An 18,866-nucleotide genomic window follows, 5' to 3' on the forward strand; every position below is an offset into this window, starting at 1 on the left:
CACCAATTCATTATAATGAATGGTCACTAACGGATCACCTGTGCACTTTATTATAAGCGCCATGCATCGAGCATGGTTATAGAGCCCACAATCCCCAAATTCACTAGAATCAAATATCGACATCAACAAAGCATTCTGCATTCTGTCAATAGGAAAGAATGAACAGAAACTCTTCTCAGTTATATACATTGCACTAGTTTCCCCAGCGTGGTATGATATTTGATGCATTGAGTACATTATACATCTCCTCTCACATTTGAAGTTCTATAACAAATAAAAAATCAAGAAAATACAAAGGGGACAAACTAGCATTAAGATATTGCTGCATCTGTATGGTAGAAACAAATGGGGTGAATTTGAATTTAATCCAGTCATAAGATTTCTATGCACTCTGTATATCGGAGTAAACACTTCACCATGCTTTCTGCTCAACCGGGGGAGCAACTTCTTTGCCATATTAGATTCAACATGATGTTATCCAGGACGCTCTGCCTCCTCCCAGCTTAAAAGGTATATTACAAAAACTCCAATGAACTATGAACATTATCTGGAAATTGGCAAGGGTTAAAACTAATCAGAAATATTACAGGGGAGAACCATGCCATTGGAGAGCAACTAGAAAATAAATAAACCACCATTGGGCCCATTACTTCGAAATGGTTAGTACTAACAAATTAGAACTTACTGCATAAGAAATTAAAAGCACCTTTTAGATAGGCTATGTCCATCTTAATACCTGGGATGACCTCACAGGATGTGGATTTATGTCAGATATGGCACCGACTTAATAGTCTTTTGTATTTGGGAAGTAAAAGTATACATGAAAGAAGCAAAACAATACTTTGACTATTAATATACATTGTTATAACATTTTTATGACAAATATCACAAATGCAATAACATTCACAGTGAGATGAAATAAATAATGAGTAGCTGCTCTAATCAGTTTAGAATAGAAAAGAAACAGAACTCTTGGAGGAAAAAGAAAATAAAAGACAATCATTGTACACCATCTAGACGGAAAGTGAACAAAGCATCATGTGGTAAATAAAAAAATGTTGCACTTACTAAGATTTCCTGAAAAAGATAATTGAAACTGTAAAGGTTATAAAGTAGTCAATCACCTTAGGTAGCAGCAGCTCATCATACACCCATCGATGGTGAAGCCACAACCCCCACAGAACCATGACCAGCAGTTTTTGGCAATCTATTGACGTCTAAACTTTCTCTTGGTCCACTGGAAATATCTGCCAATGGATTGACAACAAGTGCACCACCACCCTGAAGGCGAAGCCTCCGGTTCTTCAATCTAAAAGAGTCTGCAATGCCATCTCTATCAGCTATGTCGTGCATCGTAGCCCTCAATGGTTTGCTCAAGGAAGAAGATAACCTCGATGTAAAATATCGCCCTTCTGTTTTTCTCCAAAACTTAGAGCTCAGAAACTCGGCTCCAGGTAACTTGCAACATGTATTTCCTGCAGACTCAGAGTTTGAAATCCTTCCTGTTGACACAGCTAAATCGTAAGAGATCTCGTCCAATGCCACCTCCAGGCCATGAACACGTGTCTCAAGGGATCGCATTCCATTCTGTGAACTCCCCATGAATCGCTGCATTGCAGAAAATCATTTGGGAAAAGGTCAGTATGCAAATGCAGGCTTATTCAGAAAGCATGGAATGCATTGGCGGCTAGTATGAAGTATAAAGTGGCATAATGAGAAAGTCGTCACCAGAAAACTTAACAGACAAACAGAGAAGAATTAATGAAATTTGCTCCGCGCGAGAAACATATTGGGACAGTGACAATGTACAAGAATTTGGTGTATAACTATTTTTACTGGAACCAAATATTTTGACTAAAGATTCATAAGAAATGTTTGAAGATAACAGTAGCTGTAGGGTAATTGGTTTCAATAGATTGGTGTTCATGACACCCAAGTAAAGGAAGACAGTTGTTCTTGAAAGACATGTCTTCTATTAGCGTTCGATCAATAGGGCAAATCATCTATTGTTTTCATATTCAGTATCAGAAAATTTCTTGTTCATTGTACTCAGAAAAATGATGCTCCAAAACTTGTATGCTGTTTCTATAATGTTCTTTGTTATCACTTGACAATAATTATGAAATATCTATATCATGCAAATATTGTATTAGCCTACATTGGAACCAGGAAGGATATTCTCTGCTCTAAATAAGAAAGATCTGTTTGTTTCTTGCAACATTTCTACCAACAACTACTATACGAAACGATGAAGAAGCTGATAACATGGAAGGCGAGAAAGAATGAAAAGAAAAGCAAGTGCCATCCACTATCCTATCAGCATTCTATCAAAGCCGTAGACATACATGTTGTTGTTAATGTGCTTAATGGCATACCTGTAGAAGATCCAAAAGATTAGACTGTTGATTCTCTATCTGAACAAGCTGCCTCCTTATCAAAGAGAGATCCTCGCTGTTCTTTTGGTACCCATGGAGGTACTCTGTATTATTGCTTGCTACAACAGTTGACTCTAAGCACTCCTCTGATTGCACAGGAACCACACGAGACCCAGACTTCAACCCACCAAATTTGTGCATCTTATTATCACTATTCCTATTAAAAAGTGCACGCCTAGTTCCAAGCTTGTGATGTCTATCGTCTTCATTCTCCCGAGATTCTGTAACTACCAGATCTCTTTCCTCGTATACAGCTTGAGAAGGTGGAGTGTGAGGAAGAGCAATCTCAACTTTCCAATTTGCAGGTTTCTTACGATCCAGCTTACGAAACAGAGCTGGAGTCGATTTACTCTCACTAATCTTCCAAGGACTTTTCTCTCTGACATTTGTTGCAGATGATCTTTCAGGTGGAGTTTGTCTGCTGATTGGACTTCTAAACTTCCTAGTTTGAGGTGATCCAGAATTTCTTGAACCCCTTTGGAAACACCCATCACTTGCATTTTCTGCTAAATTCCAACAATACATTAAATAAATCAACAACATTTGATTTGAGTAGAATATTAGTACAGCTCAACAGATCTAAACAATAAGCAATAACAAGAAATGCAATACAAGTACAGTATCAGAATATAAACCTTGATAAATCCTTCAAGTCAAGTAATCAAATTAAGCAAACAACCATAAATCCTTTTTTGTGTAGCATCAAAATTAACATTCTCCCCATTAATTCCAATTCAGAAACTACCTAAATTCCATTTAATTACAAATTGGTGATAAACAAGCCTAGACTACATTAATAAATCACTGAAAATGATGTAATTTACCTTTTGAAGAAGATTTGGATTGAGAAGGCTGTGAGATCTCGTCAGAAACATCAGGAACAACTTTCCATGCTTCCAACATCTGATTCATAGTCTCCCTAACAGCTTTCACCTACAATTACACCAAAATTCAACAAATTCATCAACTAAAATTAAAAAAAAAAAAAAAAAAAAAAAATCTTATTTTTCCACAGATTCATAATTACCTTATCAAATCTCCTTGATTCAAAACTCAACAGACACGACGATTTAAACTCCGAAACTAGATCTCTCTCAACAACAGCCACTCTCTCCAGCGCCTCGGCCGCCGCCTTCCTAGATGCCCAATCATCACTACCCAAAAACTCAACCAAACAAGGAATCAAATTCCCTAACAAACTCCGACTAGAAACTCCTCCCTTCCCAACAACACTTCCAACCAAAGTCAACAAACCAGCCTTCCCTTTAAAACTCTCATTCCTTAACAACTTCATCAACTTCATCACACATCTCTCCAACTGAACAACACCCGGATCACTACAACTATCAATAGCTTTAGCAAGACATAAAGAACAGCCCATCTGTGAATGCACTTCTTGTTCAACCGATATCGCTTCCATCAACGGTTTCAAGAAAGCAGAAAACGGAACTTTCGAAATATGTAACACCATACTAGAAACTGCATTGATCAATGCAGATCGAACCGATGAATCAGAATCACGCAGTCTTTTTATTATATTACTAAGCATTTTCGTGACAAATGGCGCTAACTCATTCCCATGCAGTTCAGACATGAAACCAAGTAGACGTGCACATTGTTTACGTACTGGAGATTTCTGAGATGGATCAGTGTAGTATATACAGTTAAGGTATATAGAATATGAGTCATGATGACTCAATGATTTAGCTATTGATTCGAGTTCAGTTATAGCTATAGTGTAAGTGTCACGATCAGATAGTTTGTTTATACATGTTATAACTCTTTGTTTTAAATCGCGAGTTTGATGAGTTGGTCTAGACATTGATGAAAAGTGGTGTGTGTGAATGTGATGAGAGTGTGGTTCTGGCATTTGTTTGAGTTTTTAGGATGGTGGTGGCGGTTGGATCGGTGGGATATTGGCGGGAGTGGGTTGTCGGTTGAGGGAATCGTGTCTCGTTTTTTTTTTTGTGTGTTTCTCTTTGTGGTGTTGTTTATGGGTTGGGTTTTATAGTTTTGAGTGGGGGGAGGGAGAGAAGGGTAGTGTGGGTATTATGGATCTTGTTTTTAGTTTACTCAAAGTGTTAGTAAAGACAGTTGCTTTTTACTTCAAAAAAAGAATTAGTGTAGCTGGAATTTCTGTTAATTTGTTTCTTAAATCGGGGATTATCCAAAAATTAATTGAGTTCATTTGTTTCCATTAGCCAGGGCCATTAATAGAAAGATCTTTAGTGGTGTAACTAAAAAAGAATTTTGGATGATCTCAAAACTTATTGTAAATGACAAAGTTGTGATGATTTGATGGAAAATCTAATTTGTACACTTTTTTGTTTTATTGATTTTAGTCTGAGTAACAACTGTTGATAACAGCTCAACTACTATTGAGAATTTGATTTTATGCGTTAATTCTGTATCAAGTGTATTTTCACATTGGGATTAACAATTTGACAATTTACTAAAGTGTAGAAACAGTGTAAATTGTTTGGTCAACATATTTAGTTCTTATTCTGATTGGTTGGAGAAAATTTATAAGGCAGCAGTTTGGTTTTTTTCTGATATAAGATCTGATATTTAAAAATCTGATTCCGAGAAAAGAATTAGTTCAACCTGCAATTCCTAGTTTCCTACCACTTCTGTATCCTGAATTCCTGATAATCTAATAAACATTTTTCCGATGCTGGGTTGAACTACAAACCTAAAGCCTAAGACATAATAAATAAACTGATCCTGCTGGAGCCCTCTGAAAATCCTTGGATCCACTTTTCTGGACCCATGATTTATTTAGTAGAACCAAGCAAGAATCCGCAAAACGTACAACAAGTCAACAACCATACATGATGACATTAACTACCTCACTTAACGCCAATTTCCTTTTTTCTCTTCTTGGTTGTGGATTTGTAGGAAAGAAGACTACCAACTAAAAAAGATAACAAACTAAATGATATATATTAGAACAGTCAGCTGGTTGTTCACTTCTTTTAAACATAGATATGATCCATAGTAAAGAGATAACAAACCAAATGATATTAGAACAGTCATTTGGTTGTTCACTTCTTTTGTAGCATAGATAGGATCCATGCTGTATTTGGACCAATTGAATAATGGCAACTGCGTGAGTGTACCAAGGGATCTACATACCCATTGTCTCTTAGAGTCTTAGGAATCAAGAAAGAATGAGGGTATCCGCAAAAAAGGTCAATATCAAATGCTCGTTTTTAAGAACTATGACAGTAACCTTTTTTTTCCCCTCAAGTAACTATGATGGTAACTACTACTCTATATATTTTCACCAGAACATAATTATGATCTCGTAGGTCTAAAATCGCATAGATGAGCTTTGAGTGTGATCTCGAGGAGAAGAAAAAGAAAACAAAAATTCTAAAGTAACACACAAGTTGAACCAAATTTCATAACACACTGATGTGGCAAAGGCTATCACGTGCTACAAAAGAAAAGACCCAATCAAGATTTGTCTTTCTTGTAACAAGTAGGACATTACTATTACAGCAATCACAAACTGTTTAGTTGAATTACTTCCATTAATAATTCAGGCTTTCTAACTTTGAATTACGCTCCCAAATATGTACTTTATTAGCTTAATATTTATTCATAGATCATTGAATCTTAGTAGTTTGTGAAGAAGTGAAGAAGTGAAGAACTAAAGATCCTTGTGGCCAATTATCTGTTGATTATGTTCACTCATTGTTTATATGCTTCAAATTCAGCACCGGCGTCAATCGAGTATGACTTACCAACAACTACAAACAGTATATCATCAAAATGAGATTGGATTGTATAGCAAAATGATATAGAGAAAGTATATCATCAAATGAACCCCAAGTTGGATTTTTCACAAATTAAGACATTTTCGGATTTGTAGAAAACAATTTTAGTAGATGGAAGTGTGGAACAAGTGATGCAACTTTAGAGCACGACTAAACCTTTGTGGTCTCGCATCACTAATCCAGTGTCATCTACACAGAGGAGAGGAGAAAGGTTAACTGGTTGGGTCGGTTAGCGGGTGAGAGAGAAAACTAAAAAAGAGAGATAACAACAAAAGTCACGTGCTATCTGCCACTTCAGTGTGTTCTTCAATTCGGTTCAATTTTTGTGTTGCTGTAGAAAAACTGGAAAGAAAATTCTGTACCATTATTACATATCTCCTTAATTAATAGGTAAGAGTGTAAGAGGATGATGGCAAAGGTGTAGAATCTTGTGAACCCTTTAGCACTTTATTTTGTGCCGGTGTTGGAACAGAAACCGTTGGTTGCATGCTCAAGGAATTGTTTTTTTTTTTTTTTTTGTTTTTTTTTAAAAGATAAGATAAGGATTAAGGAGTGCATTTGTTTAAGTTCACAAAAACTACTATGGATCGGAACTTTCTTATGAACTAAAATTGTGCAAAATCTAATTAATAGCGAGAGATTGTGAGTAGAACATTTATTATATAGTGCTGGCCTGCTGCATTTTTTCTAATATATCCTCCAAATAATGGTAAAAAATCTCTTAAGAACTAGTTTATACCTCGAGTCTGTAGCCACTTGGTAGAGTAGTACAGATGCAGTGTTGCTAATTAAAATTATGAGAGGGGTCTCAAATGATTTACGCTTCCTGATTTTGCTAGCCACACACTTCAGAAGACTCCTTTTGAAGGGTCAATCAGCTAAATCTGTCCACTAAAGTTTTTCCCCAAAAATCTATCAATAATATAACACTTCTTATTTCTACAACAAGAACGAAAAAATAAATAAATACAGAAGATGCTACAATACATTACTGATATATTCACCATAAAATACAACTTTCTTACCACTGCTTGGAACAATCACTAGTCAAATTGTCAAAACATATATCAGATAATTCTAAATCCTAATTTCATTGGATAGGGAGGAAGAGTTGGGAAATGGAGAAAACACGTGAGGACTTTTCCAGGAGCACCAGAGTAAAAGATGTTAACACGTGGGGATCATGACAAAAAGGTATGGGTAAAATTAAAGAAACAAAAACAAGCAGATTGATCAAATTAAAAAGAAGCAATCTGCGAGTTTGAGCGCATTACTGGGCGTTTCTCCGTTCTCATTCAATTCGTAATTGGGTAACATTCTCATGGGCTGCATGCATTTCACAATCCAGATATCTTAAAATACAGCATTTTCTTTCTCTTGCTGTGGTTGGCAATTTGGCATGGAAAAGAAGAATTTTTGGAGAGCAAGATAGATCTAAAATGACATGTATATTTCGTCCCATGGGTGATGGGTGCATGTACCATCATAATCTGATAACTTTAACATGTGCATATGTTTAATCTTCAGGACAGTCAACCCAAATGTTGGTTGACTAAGAGGCAGAATCGGCAAATAAGGACTCAAGAGTACTACAAGTTAACATGGAGAAATACAAATGTGGAATGGAACACCTATCAATTCATTGCCCGTCCATTTCTCTTAACAGATACATATATTTCCATGTGAAATCCCCTTCTCACAATGTCACATGTGCCCGTGTAGGAGAGTAAGGGAGATTCATGAAGTATATTGACTATTGAGGACCCCAAGTGATGTTGAAGGAATACAGTCTGCATTGGAGAACAAATTATTCACAAAGACATTCTTATGTGGATATACATTTTGTACGCTTACGAGGTTTCAGTTTCCTCAACGACAATTTAGCATCTTTTTTAAGTATGAGAAAAGGAGGACAGTTACACATGAACGCGACTATTCATGTTGGCGTTTACGTTGGTTGGTGGTCTATGGGTGTAAAATGTGAATGAGGTACATTTTTTGGTATGCACTTTTGGAAATGCAATACCATAAGGGTTCCCACCCCCCACTAGATGAGCAATACTCGTTAAAATCTCTATGTTTTATTTTTGGTAAAGATACCAAATACACTTTTGTGGTGCAAAGGTTCTGATATTTCAATCCTTTAGAACTTAAGCCAATTTGTACTCTTGAAGTCTTGAACCATGCAAAACAACATAATCACTAATTTTAACGGAAATTTTCTTGTGAGAAGGGATTCACAAGAGCTTCTCCTGAGTGAACTTAAAATAAAAGGCAATTGGGATGTTTCTATTTGGAGGATTAGGAAGCATGTGGTGCCCTGTTCTCGAACACAGCAAGTAGCGGTGGACCCATTCCTTTTGTCATAACTCTATCGTGTAGCATGTTACACATATGTTAGGTTCCACCGTTCGAGTATATTTCATCTCGCCTTTCATAGCACATTAGCACCACATGGAATGCAGTAGTCAATCATGCTTGGTCTTTGGCTTCATGCTTGTTGCAGCGACTTTTTGGATTAGAAAAAACACTAGACCCCGTTCACTCCTGTCCATTTCTGATCAGATATTACTAAAAATCATTGAGATCTAACTAAGTATCCAACATGTTCCGGCAGTCATGTGGCTTCATGACATAAGCTAATAAAGAACTGAGTATGCTTACGTGTTTATTAAAACAAAACAAACAGATAGCCTAGACATTCTCAATCCCTTGATTTCTAAGGAAATCCTGCTTAAGTACTAAGAAACTCTTTATTATGGTGAGACTTTAATTAAAATGGCGCAACTTGATTTGTTTTCTCAAAAGTTGGTAAATAAGTAAGCATGCTTTACCTAATAATAATGAATCTCTTAATCAAATGTAGTGGGTCGGATATGATGAATACCTCTCAATCAAACAGTAGTTCAACAAAGTTTAGTCGGTTTATTTCTAAACCAAGTTCGACAACCATCAGACTTACGTAAGGTAAGCTGCATTCTCGAGATTATTTAACTCAATGAGACAATGACCATCCAAGTTCATTTTGAATCAACAATTCAACAAACAAAAAATCGTGGCAAAAGAACCAAAGCACATGTACATCCTAATAAGCATTGTTTTCCCTTGGATCCAAATTATCCAAACATCTCTGGGGTTAACACTTTCAATATTCAACATGGCCACATCTGCTTCCAGTTCGTTGGGAGTTTTAAACATTTGATAGTAATTAGGAATTTGGGATCACATTAAAAGTTCACAGCTTACATTGCTTATAGGATATAGACGTACCCACGGTTTCTCTTTCAATATAGAGAGTTATAGAGACTAAATTGTTGGTCAATTACTTCGCATTCACCACACTTAAACTTCTACTGCATTATCCAGATTAGTAGATTACTCAATTTACTCTAATTTAGTGCTACGACTAATGACAAAACGAAGGGATGTTTTCCTACCATAGAATCAAAAGAAAGAAATGAGAATGTATGGATAAAAATGTAAAGGGATCGATAGATATAATATAGTAGTAGGTCCTTGCATTTGGATCTGACATGGAGAGGTGAACTATCTAAATAGAGACATTTTCGCTTAATTGTTGGACAAATTCAGGCGATTCTGACAAGGTTGATCATATTGACGCTAATAATTTGATCATACAAACAATTATATATTCTTGGGAAAAAAAATGTCACACCCCTTATTAAGGAATTTACTTTTACAACGTAATATTGTATTGTTGGTTTGTCCTTTTTTTCCTTTCACAAATAATGTTGTGGCATATTGTCATGCCCTAGTGGAATAGGACTTGGAGAAATGAATAAATGAGGGAGATAGAGTTGAAAGAAGAGGAAGAATGAGGATTCAGAGAGAAAGGAAAGTCAGACAAGACAATAATAGAGGAAATATATTTCAATCGATAATCTCCGAAATACACTTTTGGTTTCAAATACTAAACCAAACAGCCTAACAATTTGACACCTGGACCACTAACTAACAGACACGTGGGCCATTGCAAATGCACTAATTTCTTATACATAGCCTCCTGACATAGCACTCTTCTTCAAAAGATCCTTGTCCTCAAGGATCAAAGTTTGGAAATTGTGCAAGAACCTTATCGTAGTCTTCCCAAGTGGCATCAGCAGGCTGTGTATTAAACCATTGAACTAAGACTCAAGTCACTGCTCGATCCCTTCTTTGAACCATCCTTCGATCCAATACAGCAATAGGTTCCACCAAGAACTGACCTTGATCATTGGTGGGAGGTAATTGTGGCACAGGGTTAACATCTTCACCAATTTTTTTCTTCAACAAGGACACATGGAAAACTGGATGAACAGCTGAAGTTGTAGGCAAGTCTAACTTGTATGCTACTAAACCAATTTTCTCAATAATTTTGTATGGGCCAAAATATTTTGGTGCAAGTTTGAGGTTTCGTCGCATGGCTAACGTAGTTTGTCTATAAGGCTGCAACCTCAAATACACCCAATCCCCTACTGCAAAAACCCGTTCAGTTCTGTGCTTATCGGCATAAAACTTCATTCGTTGTTGGGCTTGCTGAAGTTGTTCCTGTAGTAACTGCATTGTAGACTTTCGCTCCTCCAAAAACTGATGAACTTCTGGATTACGGGTAGCTAATTGTTGGGGAATGGCTAAATGAGGGGGTGGATAGCCATAGAGAGCTTCAAATGGAGTAGTCAGTAGAGTGGTGTGGTAACTTGTGTTGTACCACCATTCTGCTAAGGATAACCATTTTGCCCATTGGGTAGGGCGATCACTAGTCATGCAACGGAGGTAATTCTCAAGGCATTGGTTTAACCGTTCTGTTTGGCCATTGGATTAGGGATGATAGGCAGTGGAATGATGTAATTTAGTACCAACTAACTTGAACACGTGAGTCCAAAATTGGCTAAGGAAGATGGTATCTCGATCTGAAACTATGGTGGTAGGAAGGCCATGAAGCTTATGGATGTGATCAAAGAAATTTTGGGCGATTGTGTTAGCAGTATAAGGACGAGTGATAGCTATAAAATGGCCATATTTCGTCATTCGGTCGATTACCACAAAAATAGTATTCTTGGAGGTTGAATTTGAAAGACCTTCAATGAAGTCCATGGAGATATCTTGCCATGGTTGGGTAGGGATGGGTAGAGGTTGTAAAAGGCCAGGGTATGGGATATGTTCACCTTTATTATGCTGACACACATCGCAAGCTGCAACAGTATTCACCACATCCTGTTTGAGAGTAGGCCAAGAGAAAAACTGCTCTACCCTTTTAATGGTTGCTTTTCTGCCAGAGTGTCCACCTGTACCCGAAGAATGTAATTCCTCTATAATTCGCTTCCTCAAACTTCCATTATCCCCAATAAACAACTTGCCCTGAAATCGCAATGTTCCGTTCCTGAAAGAATAATCAGAGACATCGTGAGGGTTGCTTACTAATTGAGTTACCAACTGTTCAGCTAATTCGTTCCCTTCCAAACTTTTTGTACCCGGTTAACAAGATGATTGGAGTGTAGAAAAATTGTGGAAACTGCCTTCTTCTTCTGGTATTCTTGATAAAGCATCTGCCACCTTATTATCAACCCCCTTTTTGTAGACTATTTCATAGTCAAGGCCCAATAGTTTTGTCAACCATTTTTGCTGCAACATAGAAGAGAGTCGCTGCTCGAGCAAATACTTTAAGCTTTGGTGGTCTGTTTTGATCACAAAGTAGTTATCAAACAGATAGGTCCTCCATTTTTCTACGGCAAAAACTATTGCCCACAATTCCTTTTCATATGTCGAGAGACCCAACTTGCGAGGGGGAAGCGCCTTGCTCAAAAATGCTAAGGGTCTACCATCTTGCATAAGAACTGCGCCTATGCCATCTTTTCTCGCATCAGTTTCTAACACAAATGGCCTGTTGAAATTTGGGAGAGTGAGGACAGGTGTAGAAACCATTGCTTGTTTCAAACAGTTGAAGGCATCTACGGCTGCTGGAGCCCATTTAAACCGGTCCTTCTTCAACATCTTAGTTAGTGGTTTACTGATGATACCATACCCTCGAACAAACTTCCTATAATATCCGGTCAGACCCAAAAATCCCCTCAATCCTTTTACAGTCTTAGGTAAAGGCCAATTGACCATAGCTTCCACTTTAGACTTATCAGCAGATACACCTTGCTTAGAAATAATATGCCCAAGATATTCCAGCTTATCTTGCCCAAAAGAACATTTCGAACTCTCGGCATATAGTTGATGTTGTCGCAGCAAATCTAGTGTAATACGCAAATGTTCCTTGTGCTCATCCATAGAAGTACTATATATTAGTATGTCATCAAAAAAGACAAGGATGAACTCTCTAAGATGAGGCTTGAAAACAGAATTCATTAACGCTTGAAACGAGGCAGGAGCATTCATCAACCCAAATGGCATGACTAAAACTCAGTGTCCGTCATGAGTACGAAATGCGGTCTTCGGAATGTCCAGCGCATATACCCTTATCTGGTAAAATCCCAATCTGAGATCTAGTTTAGAAAAAATACAAGCACCATGTAACTCATCGAGTAGCTCATCAATTACGGGAATAGGGAATTTATTTTTGATGGTAAAGTCATTTACCCGCCTGTAGTCGATGCACAATCTCCATGAGTTGTCTTTCTTTTTAACCAATATAACCGGGAAAGCAAAAGGACTGCTTGAAGGTCTGATCACCCCACTATCTAACATTTCAGTTACAATTTTCTCGATTTCCGCTTTCTGCACATGAGGGTATCGATAAGGCCTAATATTAACAAGCTCACTACCAGATTTGAGGGGTATGTGGTGGTCCTGGTCTCTCTTAGGTGGAAGAGCATTCGGTTCCTTAAAGACATCATTGTACTCAACTAATACTGATTCAAGTAAGGGAGGGACAGTTACTTCCGTACGCACGTCTGAAATGGTATACAGTTGAGCCATCACCCCATAGTTGCTTTTCTGGTATAACCTCTTAAAGGCTTTCCCACTGATCAACTGCAACTTGCTCCCTTCCTTGTTGCCTTGGAGTGTAATTCTTTTGTTGTCCTTGACAAAACTGAGTTGTAACTCATTCAAATCCAACGCCATTGGACTAATACTCTTAAGCCAATGGACCCCGAGAACCATATCTCAGCCACCTAAGGGCAGTAACCTTACTTCAGCTTGAAACTCCTCTCCTTGCATATGCCAATTGAATTTGGGGCATACCGCACTGCTACATGTTTTGCTGCCATCAACTACAGTGACCAATAATTTTGTTGTAGGCACCACTTCACATCCGATTTGCTTAGCAGTCATGGGATCCAGAAAATTATGGGAGCTCCCTGTATCAATAAGAATGGTGATAGGGTGTTTTTTACCATGCCTTGAATGATTAAGGTCTGATAACACCGGCTGCCTGATATAGCTTGTAAGGATATGGCCATGTCGACTCCTTCATCAACGATTTCTTCTGATTTCTCTTCCACTTGAAATTCGATATTGTCATTACTGTGATCTTCTTGTTGTTTTTCCTCGGTAACTAACATATGGATGCTCATTTTCTTACATCTATGACCAAAGGAGTAACGCTCATCGCAATAGTAGCAAAGCCCCTTTTCTCTTCTTAATTGCATTTTAGCGGGAGTTATTCTTTTAATGGGTGGAAAAGAAGATGTGTTAGACTGGAAATTCTTATTGGGGTTTGACGTTGTTGAGAAGTTTCTTGGGTTGGTTTTATCGATGGAATTCGCTGGCATTTGAACGGTTTGGTGAAGGTCAAGCTTGATGTCGCTTGCCTTAGAGTTTAAGCTTGTACTAGAACTTGAAGAGTAAGACCTTGAATAATTTTTCTTGGCTAATGAATTAAGGGTGGATTCTTGGAGTCTTGCCAAAAGAATAGTATGAGTTAAGGTCGTGGGGCTGAATATTTGCATAGGATTCCTTATTTCTTCCTTAAGACCGCTCAAGAAGCTTGAGACAAAATATTCCTCAGATAACCCTCTATTCTTCTAGTATTAGTGGCATCAACTCTTCAAACTTCTCCTGATATGAAGCCACCGAACCCATTTGTTGCAATTTATTAAATTCCCCTACTACATTCTCATAACCCTCATCAGAAAATCTTCCACATATTGTCTTAGTAAAATCATCCCAAGTTATTCCTTCATAAGTTTCGTAGAAGGATTGGAACCATGTTTCTACCTTACCTTCAAAATATAAGGAATCAAAAAGTACTTTCTGGTCCTCTGCAATTGGATTAACTGTGAAAAACCTTTGACATTTCTTCACCCATACCCTCGGCTCTTCACCATTAAACCTTGGAAACTCTGCCCTTGGTAACTTGTAGTTCCCAAAAGACCCATTTGAGCATTGTCTCCTAGCTAAATCTATGACATTAGGTGCTCCAAAAATCCCATTTGGGTTACCCAATATTCCCCTTTGATCTCTACTATCATTAAATTTTTCTGGTTGTTTTTCAAGTTTCTCATTTAATTTCGAAAATTGATTAGTAATATTAGACATCATAGATTCTAAAGTACCTTGCATAATCTGAACTTTCTCTTCCACCCCATCTTGCCTCTGGTGCAACTCCGCCATTTTTGTGTCGATGCCGCGTTCGAGTAACTCCTTCAATCTTGCTTCTGCCATATTCTCAATATGGATACAACTGCTCTGATACCACTTTTGTCATGCCCTAGTGGAATAGGACTTGGAGAAATGAATAAATGAGGGAGATAGAGTTGAAAGAAGAGGAAGAATGAGGATGAGGAGAGAGAAGGAAAGTCAGACAAGACAATAATAGAGGAAATATATTTCAATCGATAATCTCCGAAATACACTTTTGGTTTCAAATACTAAACCAAACAGCCTAACAATTTGACACCTGGACCACTAACTAACAGACACGTGGGCCATTACAACTGCACTAATTTCTTATACATAGCCTCCTGACACATATGAAGAGCATCTTGATATATTGAAATGCACAGCAAGCTGTCTAATTCAGTGAGATCCAAAATTACATCTCACAGAAGGCTCAGAGAGTCAAAGGTCTGCTTCATACTTCATAGAAGAGAAGTACATCGGGCCAAACTCTACCACCAAGCAAAATATGAAGGCTTGGGCTTTAGAATTTTAGCAACAGTTCAATACTCCGACTCCCTCTCTTGTTGTTGCTCTATATGTGTAAATTTCAACAAATCAGATCTTAGTTCTAATCAAGAAACAAATGGGCCCTTACGGAAATATATGGAACAGTGAGTCGATCTGATTTGTTGAAAAATCAAACCTGAAATGGAACCGTTTACTGGAGCCTTAGCCTTATTCTTCCATTATGCAATCTGGTATCGTAATTCTCCAAAACTGAGGTCCAAGTTCCCAACAAAATGCAATTTTCAACTTAGATATATGGTTAGTTTTCTAGGAATGGTCTGAATGGATATTTCCAGGAGTTTTACATGATTTTAATAAATTACCTTCTACATTTATCAGTTCCCCTTTTTCATTTTTCTTTTCTTTACTTTTCTTTTCTCGTCTTGGTGAGCATACCAACATGCTACTTAAAAAAAGAACATGTGGTTTTAACATCAGTTTTCTAGGAATTGATACTTTCAGAAGTACTGCATGGTTTCAATAAATTACCTTCTAGATTTATCCAGTTCCCCTTTTCCATTTTTCTTTTCTTTTCTCGTCTTGGTGAGAATACTAGCATGTACTTAAACAAAGAACATAAGGTTTTAACATCAGCTTTCTAGGAATTGATTCTTTCAGAAGTACTGCATGATTTTAATAAATTACCTTCTAGATTTATCAGTTCTCCCCCCTCCCCCCCTTTTTTTTTCTCATCTTGGTGAGAATACTAACACGCATCTTAAACAAAGAACATAAACTCAGAAAATCAGGTATACTTCAAGAACTCCAACATGGACTGACTACGCACAAACTGTGTCGGAGTATTTGATTCTCTACTTTCTTTTCTGTATTCCTACTCTGATAAACAGTACAAAAAAGCTGCTAAGAACTTACCAACCAGCCACAGAATCACCTTCCAACCATGATATGATCCTCTTAAAAAAAGTTCTCATTCTCTCTTGGGAGGAGCCATATTGTGCATCAGATTCATACTTGTGTTGATTTGGTACATCTCCACCATTGCACCTATTGGAAAAAAAACAAAATATCAGTGGGGCAATAACAAAGAAAGTACCATGTCATTGATTTGATATTGTTTAAGATACATTGAGATGTTGAACTAACCTATAACAATATGCATATAAGCAAAGATCTCAGCCTTCTGCTGCATCTCTTCAGGAATCTATTACATGTTTCAAATAGCTTGTCAGGTCCGTCAGATCAAAACCGCTTGGTAAAAAAGAAGAAGCACAGTTGGCATAAATTCAGGTACTGAAGCAAAAGGAAAGGCAGGTCCTTGTCTCGTTGCATAAAAAGGCAAACAAGCGCCAGGGAACTAATCTATGAATACTGATCAATTGGCTTGTTTCAAGTTTCAATATCCTAAAGAATTTTGGAAATGAGCTCATCCATTAGACAACAGCGACATGGTGTAATCAATGTAAGTAGGATCTTTGCTATTTCCTAATATTTATGAGAATATTGCGCAGACAAGTACTCTTATAGCTATCCTTTTTTGCTCACTATCAGTATGCGTCAATTGGGAACCCCTGGGTGATCTTATAAAAATTAGACGAGCCTCCTTTGTAAGGCATGTCATACGTGTCGGAAGGCACAGGTCACCCCTAGAGCAGTTTTACAATAAATGATCATAAACTGACTATGGGTGGACAAATGAATCTTAATACATGGTACAAAGGTATTCTGAAATTCAATCACATAAATAGATCCTGGAGCTGGTCCATGTGCATGTCATATGAGCAACAAACTGTTTGGCATTGTTGCTTGGGGGATCTATGCCTTCCGGCTTTACAATCAATAAAGTCTATGTCAAATCCTATATCTCAATACTAGTGTGCATCTATAGCCATAAGTCTACCATTCCAGAACCAATCATACACTCATCAAACTTCCTTCTTAGGATAATGATAAAAGTAAAAATAAAAAATCCAGAAACTGACTTACGTGCGTATGAAAAGTGTTCATAGTAGTACATGCCAAGCAGAAAACCGTAGCCAAGGAGGATAGAACACAATAGATGCTCAACAACGTAACGTGACTGCGTCCCACAGCTTCCAACAGAAGATAATAAATTGTCAAATAATTATCATACGAATCCAGCACAATTGAAAATTTCAGAGAGAATAGCAAAAGAAACCTGTTTTTCCAATTACAATGAACATGAGACCAAGAATAAAAGCTGCAATTTGTAAGGTGTTGAAAAAACCATCTTTAGTTGGGAAAAAGAATGCTCCCAGAACTCCCACAATTTGAATGACACCCTACGTTTAACATTGAACCATTAAATGAAAAATGTAGATAAATTGGGCATCCAAAGTTTAATTGCAACACAACCGATAAACATACCTGCATAATGAACACAGTCCGAAAGCGTGCCTTTCCTTTTGCAACATTCATGTACCCTATAAAAAAAAAATCAAATTTCAATATATTAATGAAGATTATTTAAATCAAATTAAGTTTGGCTTACGTGGCTCGACTACCATACGGTAGGAATAATCTGATCCGTCTGTCCCAGTAGGACGCCCTGAGACTGGATTTCGTTTTTGCATTTTTTTTTTTCTTCTTTATTTTGAGAAAATGAGAAAATGAGAAAATTTTCTTTTTTGGAGATTGGGCTTTTTTCTTGTTTAAGTTTTTACGTATGGGCCTGAAGCCCACATATTTGATTAGTTAAAGGTGAGTTATTATTAGACGTGAGTACACCTACTTAGATGTCGAACAAAAAAAAAACACCTCCAACTAATTGATGCAGGGATTTTGGCACCGGGCCTGCAGGGCTTTGTAGCCACACGAGTCTTATTTGATGGGCCATAAATATAGCAGGGGCCCGTTCTCATAACCCTTTTTAAGAACAATTATTTGATGTTAACTTATTTAGTTAGATTAAAAACGTAGGCTTAACCGCTTAAGCTCTATAATAAACTTAGGGTGTGTTTGTTTAGTCTGGGCAAACCTAGTGGGAAAATATTAGATTTGCCAAAGGCATTTTCCCACTAGAGTTTCAAAAATTTGCCAATTTTGCGTTGTGTTTGTTTACATAGATTTTTTTCCAATGGCAAATGGAATTCTTTTTGGTTTTCAAACTCAATGAAAAAACAAACAAACAAACAAACAAATCGGGTGAACAAGCACCTCCATTTGAAACTCAACTGAAAGTGTCATTACAAAATAACATGATGTCTTGCAAAACCAACTCCATATTCTCTAGTCCAACATAAGAATTTTAAAACCAAATATCAAATTTCGTGTTTGAATCAGCTATAAAATCAAAATAAACTTTTGATACCACATTATAATCCCAACTTGTCATTTTGTCTAAGTCAAGACCAGAAAAAACTAATTAATTTGTCAACAAAAAATGAATAGGCGGTAGTCCATTCATGCTAGTTAGAACACCGGAACCGTTTTTTAAGAACAAATTATTTGATGTTAACTTATTTAGTTAGGATTAAAAGGCCAACTTTAGAAAACAACACCGAGCCTAAAGGCTTAACCGCTTAAGCTTCAATGTACTCCCTAAGATATAATAAAC

The 18,866-nt window shown here is 37.2% G+C and overlaps 2 protein-coding genes and 1 pseudogene across 3 annotated transcripts; all 3 read right to left on the bottom strand.

Moving 5' to 3' along the window:
* Positions 1-116: 116 nt before the first annotated feature.
* Positions 117-4,419, bottom strand: LOC147522997 (TORTIFOLIA1-like protein 3). Of its 2 annotated transcripts, none has more exons than XM_086596413.1 (5): positions 3,463-4,419; positions 3,260-3,368; positions 2,376-2,938; positions 1,125-1,608; positions 117-547 (listed from the first exon to the last, which is right to left on the bottom strand). In XM_086596413.1, exons 1-4 carry the CDS (start codon positions 4,303-4,305, stop codon positions 1,144-1,146), a joined length of 1,980 nt encoding a protein of 659 aa, XP_086452539.1. In that variant the 5' UTR covers positions 4,306-4,419; the 3' UTR covers positions 117-547; positions 1,125-1,143. The 2 variants fall into 2 exon arrangements, with proteins under 2 accessions (XP_086452539.1, XP_086452532.1); XM_086596406.1 differs by having other exon boundaries at positions 2,376-2,941.
* An 8,203-nt stretch (positions 4,420-12,622) lies between these two features.
* LOC147522998 (uncharacterized) lies at positions 12,623-14,947 on the bottom strand (annotated as a pseudogene).
* Positions 14,948-16,049: 1,102 nt separating this feature from the next.
* LOC147522999 (jagunal-like protein) lies at positions 16,050-17,952 on the bottom strand. The gene is made up of 6 exons (XM_086596417.1): positions 17,802-17,952; positions 17,678-17,733; positions 17,469-17,592; positions 17,276-17,382; positions 16,436-16,493; positions 16,050-16,336 (listed from the first exon to the last, which is right to left on the bottom strand). The coding sequence occupies exons 1-6, from the start codon at positions 17,881-17,883 to the stop codon at positions 16,260-16,262; spliced, it is 504 nt and encodes a 167-aa protein (XP_086452543.1). The 5' UTR covers positions 17,884-17,952; the 3' UTR covers positions 16,050-16,259.
* Positions 17,953-18,866: the final 914 nt, after the last annotated feature.

This window comes from Coptis chinensis, chromosome 1 (assembly GCF_015680905.1).
Source record: "Coptis chinensis isolate HL-2020 chromosome 1, ASM1568090v1, whole genome shotgun sequence".
In the NCBI taxonomy this organism is placed as follows: Eukaryota; Viridiplantae; Streptophyta; class Magnoliopsida; order Ranunculales; family Ranunculaceae; genus Coptis; species Coptis chinensis.

What these genes read in the sequence shown, in the direction of transcription:
- LOC147522997 (XM_086596406.1), bottom strand. Translation starts at nt 4,305, where the DNA reads ATGCCAGAACCACACTCTCATCACATTCACACACACCACTTTTCATCA. An exon ending in AATCAAGGAGATTTGATAAG is followed by an intron (nt 3,369 to 3,462) that starts GTAATTATGAAT and finishes GTGTAATTGTAG; the next exon opens with GTGAAAGCTGTTAGGGAGAC. An exon ending in ATCCAAATCTTCTTCAAAAG is followed by an intron (nt 2,942 to 3,259) that starts GTAAATTACATC and finishes GTTGGAATTTAG; the next exon opens with CAGAAAATGCAAGTGATGGG.
- LOC147522999 (XM_086596417.1), bottom strand. Translation starts at nt 17,883, where the DNA reads ATGCAAAAACGAAATCCAGTCTCAGGGCGTCCTACTGGGACAGACGGA. An exon ending in GGACTGTGTTCATTATGCAG is followed by an intron (nt 17,593 to 17,677) that starts GTATGTTTATCG and finishes TGTTAAACGTAG; the next exon opens with GGTGTCATTCAAATTGTGGG. An exon ending in TGAACACTTTTCATACGCAC is followed by an intron (nt 16,494 to 17,275) that starts GTAAGTCAGTTT and finishes AACATGTAATAG; the next exon opens with ATTCCTGAAGAGATGCAGCA.